Source organism: Mus musculus, chromosome 6, assembly GCF_000001635.26.
Source record: "Mus musculus strain C57BL/6J chromosome 6, GRCm38.p6 C57BL/6J".
NCBI classification, from domain to species: Eukaryota; Metazoa; Chordata; class Mammalia; order Rodentia; family Muridae; genus Mus; species Mus musculus.
This window is the reverse complement of record NC_000072.6, coordinates 124,229,911-124,240,041: the sequence shown is the minus strand read 5'-3', so window position 1 is coordinate 124,240,041 and position 10,131 is coordinate 124,229,911. Positions and strand designations below refer to the sequence as shown.

Here is a 10,131-nt window from a genome sequence, read left to right as displayed (position 1 = left end):
CTTTGGTTTCTCCATCTATGGTAATTGAGAGTTTGGCTGGGTATAGTAGCCTGGGCTGGAATTTGTGTTCTCTTAGTGTCTGTATAACATCTGTCCAGGCTCTTCTGGCTTTCATAGTCTCTGGTGAAAAATCTGGTGTAATTCTAATAGATCTGCCGTTATATGTTACCTGACCTTTTTCCCTTACTGCTTTTAATATCCTATCTTTACTTAGTGCATTTGTTGTTCTGATTTTATGTGTTAGGAGGAATTTCTTTTCTTGTCCAGTGTATTTGGAGTTCTGTAGGCTTCTTGTATGTTCATGGGCATCTCTTTCTTTAGGTTTGGGAAGTTTGCTTCTATAATTTTGTTGAAGACATTAGCTGGCCCTTTAATTTGAAAATCTTCATTCTCATCTACTCCTTTATCCGTAGGTTTGGTCTTCTCATTGTGTCCTGGATTTCTTGGATGTTTTGAGTTAGGATCCTTTTGCATTTTGCATTGTCTTTGATTGTTGTGCTGATATTCTCTATGGAATCTTCTGCACCTGAGATTCTCTCTTCCATATCTTGTATTCTGTTGCTGTTGCTGGTATCCATGATTCCAGATTTCTTTCCTAGGGTTTCTATCTCCAGCATTGCCTCACTTTGGGTTTTCTTTATTGTGTCTACTTTCCTTTTTAGGTCTAGTATGCTTTTGTTCATTTCCATCACCTGTTTGGATGTGTTTTCCTGTTTTTCTTTAAGGACTTGTAACTCTTTAGCAGTGTTCTCCTGTATTTCTTTAAGTGAGTTATTAAAGTCCTTCTTGATGTCCTCTACCATCATCATGAAATATGTTTATAAATCCGGGTCTAGCTTTTCGGGTGTGTTGTGGTGCCCAAGACTGGGTGAGGTGGGAATGCTGCGTTCTGTTGATGGTGAGTGGTCTTGGTTTCTGTTAGTAAGATCCTTACATTTGCCTTTCGCCATCTGGTAATCTCTGGAGTTAGTTGTTATAGTTGTCTCTGGTTAGAGCTTGTTCCCCTTGTGATTCTGTTAGCCTCTATCAGCAGACCGGGGAGACTAGCTCTCTCCTGAGTTTAGTGGTCAGAGCACTCTCTGCAGGCAAGCTCTCCTCTTGCAGGAAAGTTGCACAGATATCTAGCGTTCGGACCTGCCTCCTGGCAGAAGATGAAGGCCTAAAACAGGGCCTGTCCCTGAAGCTGTTAGCTTCTGTAGTACATGCTCTCACCTGCACAGAGTAGTCTCAGAGGGATCCGGGAACCAAGATTGCTCCCCCAGGTGCTCCGGCAAAGCCCTCCTGGGCAGGGTGAACACCTCTCCTCTGGCAGGGAATGTGCCCGGATGTCTGGACCCTTAAATGGGGTCTGCCTCAGAAGCTGTCCTCTAGGGACCTTGGGGGTGTCCGCCAACTTTGTGCCCAAGGTGACCAGGTGCTGGCGCCAAATGGAAGGGACTTGTGACCCTGGTCAAGCTGGACTTTCTACTTCCTTAATGCTGTTTCAGGTCCTGCACAATTGGATTGGAACAAAAGTTGTGTTCATCTCACTGGTGTTCTAAAGATCGCGTGGACAGTCCTCTAGGGACTTGGGAGTGTCCGCCGACTCCGCACCCAAGGTGATCCGGTGCTGGCCCTGACCAGAAGGGACTTGTGACCCTGGTCAGGCCGCGTTTTCTGCTTCCCTAATGCTGTCTCAGGTCCCTCGAGATTGGAATGGAACAGAAGTTGTGTTCCACTCACTGGTAGCCCTAAGTTCACAGGGAGTCCTCTAGGGACCTGGGGTTGTCTGCCTACTCCTTGCCCAAGGTGACCCGGTAGTGGAACCGACTGGAAGGCATATTCTCTCTTCAACACAATCCATGCTTTCAATGAATTTTTCTGCTAGGCTTACGGAGTATTTTATTTCCAGCCTCATTTCAACTTGACCTTTTTTCAACAATTTTATTTCTTTATTGGACCCTATTTTCACATTTTTATTGACTACCCTAGTCTTTTTAGCCTTTTATTTTTAGTGTTTTGGGAAATTGTTGTCTTAGTTGTTTGGCATATTTTTGTCTATAACATAATTTTCATAATTGTTTTATTTATTTACATTTCAAATATATTTTATGATCCTCCTGATCATCTCTTTCAAAATTCCTTAATCAACTCTCCACTCTCCTTTGTCACCTGATATGGCTAATTAGGGAGGCAGAATTCAGGTGACAATTTTTAAAATCTTCATTTTGTTTATTCTCATTTCAAATGTTTTTTAAAATTAATATTTTATTTATTTACATTCCCAAAGTTATCCCTTATCTGTTTTCCCTTGTACAACCTCCTATACTATTCCTCCTAACCCTGCCTCTATGTGGGTCCTCCCAGAACAACATACTCAACCCTGCCTGCCTCACTGCATTTCTCTACAATGGGGCATCAAGCCTTCACAGGAGCAAGGGCCTTCCCTTCCATTGATTCCAGATAAGGCCCCTTCAGCTCCATCTGTCCTTCCCCTAACTCTTCCATTGGGGTCCCTGTACCCAGTCCTATGGTTGGGTACGAGCATCCACATCTGGCAGAGTCTCTCAGGAAACAGTTGTATCAGGCTCCTGTCAGCAAGCACTTCTTTTCATCCACAGTAGTGTCTGTGTTTGGTGTCTGCATGTTGGACTGATCCCCAGGTGGGACAGTCTTTGAATGGCCTTTCCTTCAGTCTCTGCTCCACACTTTTCCCTGTATTTCCATTAGACAGGACGAATTCTAGGTTAAAATTTTTGAAAAGGGTGGGTGGTCCCATCCCTCAACCAGGGGCTGTGCCTAACAGCTCCAAATGGTCTCCATTTCATGATCCATTTTGTTTTCCTTATTTATTTCAGCTCATGATTGTGCCCTTAATTTCTTTGAACATATGTATAATCCTGCCTTTGAATTCCTGCTCTAGCATTTTTGTCTAAGTCATTCTCAGCTCATTTGTGTTTATTTTCCTTATTTGCGGTTTTTTTTTTTTTTTTTTTTTTTCTGTGATTTTTGCATCTGGGGGTTCTTTTTGGTCATCTTTCAACTTCTAGTGGCCATGTTTGCAATGTTCTGCAAAGAGGGTTATAGAGTTGAAAAATTAAGGTAAGGGCAACTATTAAGTGTGGAACTCAATCTATTATCTGCATATGACTTTATCCTTTATCTGAAAGACCCTGAGATTTCATGGAAAAAAACCTTTTGGATCTGATAACCCTTTAGGAGAAATATCATGTTGAAAATCATCATACACAGCAGTATGTAGATCATGTGCCAATTACAAGCATATTTGAGAGAGAAATACTTTAAAAATCCTTACTCACAATTTATAGTGAGATATTTCGATAGCCTAGACTCAACAATGGAAAGATCATCCAGACAGAATTTAAACAGAGGAATAATGGAGCTAAGAGGTATTATGATTGAAATGGACCTAAAACATATATACACAATATTTCATACAAACACAAAGGAAGTACTTTTTTCTCAGGACATTATTGAAAGTTCTCCCAAATTGAGAAGTCACAAAAGAAGTCTCAACAGATACAAGAAAGTTGAAATATAATGGTTCTACCTCAGAACCCAGTTATACATTTCCTGAGCATGTACCCAAAGAATGCTCCACTGTACCACAAGGACACTTGCTCAGCTATGTTTATAGCAGCTTTGTTCATAATAGCTAAAAACTGGAAACAACATAAATGTCCCTCAGCTGAAGAATGGATGAAGTATATGTGTTACATTTACACAGTGGAATACTACTCGTCTGCTAAAAACAATGGCATGAAATTCACACCCAAATAGATGTAACTAGAAGATGTCATTTTGAGGGAGGTAACCCAGACCCAGAAATACCAGTGTTGTATGATATCACTTATATGTGGATCTTAGCTGTCAAGTGAAGGATAACCATGCTGTAATGCACTGACCCAAAGAAATAAGGAGAGGATAAGGTATGATTTTCTTCATGTTCTAAGCAACAAATCCTTTGTAAACATTCTTACCTACAGCTTCTTTCCCTCTTAAAAGCATTGATGGAGTTGATTTTCCATGTGAATAGATTTAGTATGATTTGAAAAAAAACAAATGACATATCTCTTCAGATATCTGAATTTGTTATTATAATTATTCATTTTTCACATCTAAATATGCTAATACTTAGGCTTGGTGACATATACATGTAATGTCAATTAATCAGAAGTTTGAGACAGGATGGGCAAAAATTCAAATACAATCTCAGAAACACAGTCCTTTAAAGATTTATAAAGTCTAAGGAGGTTAAACTATGGAAGAGTACCTGCCTAGCATGCACCATGCTCTATGTTCTATCTCATATAGTGTTTGAAGCAAGAGTGAGTGAATGAGTCAGTGAAGAAAGAAAGAGTGATTAATAAAGAAGGAAAGAAAGTAAGAAAGAAAGAAAGAAAGAAAGAGAAAAAGAAAAAAGAGAAAAAAGATTAATAAATGTGGTGGGGAAGGAGGAATGGCATGGGGAACAGTTAGGGTGCAGATCACTAGGGCGATGAAGTCAGGAGTGTAAAAAAGGATTAAAGATTAAAAAATGATTAACACATTTGACCTTATAAACAATGGGAGTTTGTAAAAAGCTCATAATATCCCTTGATTTACATTCTTTGAAGTACATAAATTTTGAAAAGATGCGAATGCTTGAAAAAAAACTTTGTGAATTAAAAGTTTATATTTAATTTTCACAGTTTACACATATTTCAAAACATTGTATTCACAAACATATACAATGTAAAATATTAAAAATACACAAGTTTGATTTCATTCTTCATGCTCTTGAAGTTCTTATCATACAAATCGTTCACTTACTTGGTTAGAGTCAGAAAAAGTATTTTATATTATTTATGACTATTGTGAATGGTGTCTTTTTCATAATTACCTTCTCAACCTGTTTATTGTTTAGGTAGTGGAAGGCTACTGATTTTTATTTTTTAATTTAATTTTATATCCATTCACTTTGCTGAAGTTGTTTATCAGGTTTAGGAGTTCTCTGGTGGAATTTTGGGACCACTTAGGTATATTATCACATCATCTGCAAATAGAGATATTTTGAATTTTTCCTTTTCAATTTGTATCCCTTTGACCTTCTTTTGCTTTCTATTTGTCTGGCTAGGACTTCCAGTACTATGTTTAATAGGTAGGGAGACATTGGGCAGCCTTGTCTAGTCCCTGAATTTAGTGGGATTGCATCAAGTTTCTCTCCAATTAGTTTCATGTTGGCCACTCAGTTGCTCTATACTGCTTTTAATATATCAAGTATGGGCCTTGAGTTTCTCATCTTTTCAAGATATTTGCCATGAAGGGGTGTTGACTTTTGTCAAATTCTTTGCTAGCATCTAATGAGATGATCATATGTTTTTTTCCTTGAGTTTGTTTATATAGTGGATTATGTTGATGGATTTCTGTATATAGAACCACCCCTGCATCCCTGAGATGAAGCCTACTTGATCATGGTGAGTAATTACTTTGATGTGCTCTTGAATTTGGTTTGTGAGAATCTCATTGAGCATTATTACATCAATATCCATAGGGAAATTGGTCTGAAGTTCTCTTTCTTTGTTGGGTCTTTGTGTGGTTTAGGTATAAGTGTAATTGTGGCTTTATAGAATGAATTGGATACTGTTACATCTGTTTCTATCATGTGGAATAATTTGAAGAGTATTGGTAATAGGTCTTCTTTGAAGGTCTGATAGAATTCTGCACTAAACCTGTGTGGTCTCACAAAGGTTATTTGTTTTGTTTTGTTTGTTTGTTTGTTTGGGGGTCTTTTAATGTTTGCTTCAATTTCTTTAGTGATTATGGGACTGTTTATATGGTTTATCTGATCCTGATTTAATGTTGGTATCTGGTAACTGCTTCGAAAATTTTCCATTTCAACCAGATTTTCCAGTTTTCTTGAGTATATGCTTTTGTAGTATGATTTGATGACTTTTCAAATTTTCCTGCTTTAATTGACAACTAAGGAATATTGAATGGCCAAGGTGCACCTAAAGAAAAATTCCATATTCTTAGTTTTCATGGAAATGCAAATCAAAACAACCCTGAGATTTGCCTTCACACCAGTCAGAATGGCTAAGATCAAATCTCGGGTGACAGCAGACATTGGTAAAGATGTGGGAAAGAAAAACATTCCTTCGGTGTTGATGGGATTTCTAGGTTGTAAGACCACTCTGGAACTCATTATGGGGGTTCCTCAGAAAATTGGGTATAGTACTACTTGAGGACCCATGTATACTACTTCTGGGCATATACCCAAAAGATGCCCCAACATATAACAAGGACACATGCTCCACTATTTTCATAGCAGCCTTATTTATAATAAGAACCTGGAAACATCACATATGTTTCTCAACAGAGGAATAGGAACAGAAAATATGGTACATTTACACTGCTGTAATGGAACACTATTCAGATATTAAAAACAAGGACTTCATGAAATTCTCAGGCAGATGGATAGAAACAGAAAATATCACACTGAGTGAGAAAACACAGCCACAAAAGTAAATACATGGTGTGTATTCACTTATAAGTAGATATTAGGAAAAATGCACAGAATACCCATGACACAACTTACAGACCATATGAAGTTCAAGAAGAAGAAAAACCAATGTGTTGATGTTTCAGGCCTTCTTAGTAGGAGAAACAAAATAATAATGTGAGATAGAAGGTAGGAGATACTTGGGAGGAATAAAGGAGGGGAAGAGGAAAAGGTGGACAGAATCAGTTGTTGGAGGAGATGGGGGAGATTAACAATGGGTCAGGAAATTGAACAGAGGTATATAGCAATGGCAATGGGGAACTGGGTGTAGCCACCAGAAAATCTCAGATGCCAAGAGAGCAAGAGGCTCCCAGGACCAACGAGGATGATATTAAATGAAATATGCAACAAATGGGAGAGAGAATCTGTAGGGACCATATGGAGAGATTAGGCATGGCCTCTGATTTAGGGATGGGGCCACCTACCCTTCTATATAATTTTAACCCAGAATGGCTCCTGTGTAATGGAAATACAGAGGAAAATATTGAAGCAAAAACTGAAGGAAAGGCCATCTAGAGATGCCCTACCTGGAGATTCATCTCATATATGGTCACCAAACCCAGTCAGTATTGTGGATGCCAAGAAGAGCTTGCTGTCAGGAATCTGTTCTTACTCTCTCCTGAGAGATTCTGAAAGAGCCTGACAAATACAGATGTGGATGCTCACAGTCATCCATTGGACTGAGCTCTTGGACCCCAATGTAGGAGATAGAAAAAGGACTGAAGGAGGTGAAGGGGTTTGTAGCGCCATAGAAAGAACAACAATATCAACCAACCAGTCACCCCAGAACTCCCAGGAACTAAATCACCAAACCAAAGAGTACACAAGGAAGGACTCCCCATTGCCCCCCATGATTGCAGCAGCACATGTAGCAAAATATGGCTTGGCCTGGCATCAAGAGTAAGAGAATCCCTTGGACCCGTGAAGACTCCATTCCCCAGTGTTTGGAAATGATAGGGAGGTGACCTGGGAGTGAGTTGTCCTTGGGGGAGCACCCTCATACAAGCAGGAGGAGGGGAATGATATAGGGGAGTTGCAGAGGGAAAAACAGGAAAGAGGGATAACATTTGAAATGTAAGTGAATAAATATGAATAAAATGAATAAAATATCCAATAAAAAGCATACCCAAGCTGATATTTGACCCAGTATAGTGTCTAGAAATGTTTTCTAGGGTAAGGCTTTTTCTTTCCTTACAGAACACTGTAAGATGACACTGATGTTAAATGATTGAGAGTCCAGCCTTTTTGCCCTCAAACACTGAGTCCTTTGATGTCTCCTTTAGATGACCCATCATGACATTATTATGTTTCCACTGGTTAGTGTCTCTTTACCTTGGGACCTTGAGAATCCTCAGCTTACTGAGTGCAAACACCCCACAGGTGTTTGAGAGGACTTCACACTTGTTCTTAATTGCATGTTTTCCTGCCGAGACCCAGAATTCCCAGGTGCCCAGTGACAGGTTCATGATTCCTTGGAGACTCACAGCAACTCTGTGAAGGGGACACAATCTAGTAGGTGCAACACAAATTATACTCCCTGGAACTGAGGGAGTGTTTGAATACTGGTGGGTCTGTATCAGGACAAAACAATGCTTTATAAATTTGATCAACACAGACCAGACAGCCACATATTTTATCCATTTGTTCATGTTGATTAGTCCAAGGTTCTTAACTGAACAGTTATCTTGGTTTTATCAATTATTTATCAATGTTATTATGAAATTACTCATTGCCTTCTCTCTAGTGATTGTTCTCATTTCATTCCAGGAAAAAATGTCTTGTTTCTACATAAGTGTACCTGATTCTCCTGGCTACAATCAAGATGGGGATTTTCTTATTGGAGGATTCTTTTCCCTTAGAGTGACTGGTCGAGAAGACAGAACTGAATTTTGCTTTAATGAGACAATGAATATGACATATGGTAGTTATTTGTAAGTGTTTGTCTTCTCTCTTTAAAAAATTATTGTTTCAGGATTTCATACTCATATAAAATATATGTTGATCTCTCCCATCTCTACCGCTTCCCCTCCAATGTATCCTGCCTTCAACTTTATGGGGTCTCTCTGTCTCTGTCCCTCTATCTCTCTGTCTGTTTGTCTCTATGTCTCTGTTTCTCTCTTTTCCTCATTTTCTCACTTTTTACTTTAGTAATTTAATTTAGGCATGCCAGTACTCTAGACGTATAAGACATCATCTAGAGTCTAGGTAAGCTACTAGGACAAACCTCCTAAGGAAACAGCCTCTCCCTTCCCCAGTAGCCACCAAATGCCAATAGCTACTCAACCATGACTGGCGCTCTGTGCATCTCTCCCCTACTCATGTTGAATTCTTTTAAATATGAATATGTTGAAAATAATTTGTAGTTAAGAACAATTTTTCTTTGTAGTTATTTAGTGTAGTATACAGAAAATATTTTATTTATCATGTTTCAATGTACTTGACAGTTTTTAAATTGCTATGGTTGATCAACCACTGTGTACTTTCCTGAGGTTCATCCTATTTTTAAATACTTCCTGAAAGATTAACTTTGAATGTTTGCTATTTCCCACATGCTTTACTCTTCTATTTAAATTTCTCATACACAATCGCACAGTAAAAATTGAAAGTTTTACTTTTCACAGTATGTGGTAGTACAAACCTTTAATCCCAGAACTTGAGAATCAGAGGCAGTTCTGTGAGCCTGAGTTTAACCTAGTCTATATACTGAGTTTAATTTCAGCCTGGGCTGAATAAGTGAGACTCTGTCTCAAAAAAAAAATTCAAAAAAATTGAATTTGATAAGTTGTACTATGAATCTTCTTTCTTAAGACTAATTTCTTCACATTTTAAATATAGAATATCCTGCTTGTTTCTTGGTATATCATGTATATTTTTATATGACTTAGACTTTTATAAGTAAAAATCCAGAATTTGAGAGGTAGCATGAGAGGCACTGGGTGGATAAATGAGCACAAGGTAAAGGATATAATTATATTTTAATTAAAAATTAATATTAAAAAAGAACACAAAATGGTCTTTCTAATTTTTCCTCCTAGCAATCTACCTAAACATTATCAGCACATATTGGCAATGGTTTTTGCTGTAGAAACAATCAACAAGGACCCAAATATTCTATTCAATATGTCCTTGGGATTTTATCTCTTTGATGTTGACTTTATTGTGATGAAGGCCATGGAAAGTTGTATGGTGTTGATCTCAGGAGAGAGACCACCAATTCCTAACTACAGCTGCAGGCCCGAGAAGACTAATAAGCCGGTTGCAGTGATAGGAGGCTATTCAAAAGCAATAACAGCTCAGATCTCCCAAGTTCTAAGTCTCTACAATGTCCCACAGGTACACAAAGCATCCTGATTCTTATGTTAAACATAGTATTATAATACTAAATTCTCCTTAATCCAGTTATTCTTTTTGATGATATATGGGACTGCTTAATAATTTACTACTTTATTATCGTTTTAACTTTAAAGAATAATTTACTCATAAGATGAAATCATGTTGTTAAAATAAATTTAATTTAACAAATTTTAACATTGAAAAATATAAATAAAAGTAATGACAAACTATAGTTTTACAACTCCAAGAATATTTCT

General features: G+C 37.9%; 1 protein-coding gene across 1 annotated transcript in view; it reads left to right on the top strand.

Annotated features, from left to right (window-relative positions):
- The first annotated feature begins 8,257 nt into the window (after window positions 1-8,257).
- The window catches only part of Vmn2r27 (vomeronasal 2, receptor27), a 40,189-nt gene continuing 38,315 nt past the window's right edge, over window positions 8,258-10,131 (top strand). The window contains exons 1-2 of the mRNA NM_001104642.1: window positions 8,258-8,472; window positions 9,577-9,874. Of these exons, the coding sequence (NP_001098112.1) occupies window positions 8,258-8,472; window positions 9,577-9,874 (513 nt within the window). The remainder of the gene's footprint in view (window positions 8,473-9,576; window positions 9,875-10,131) is intronic.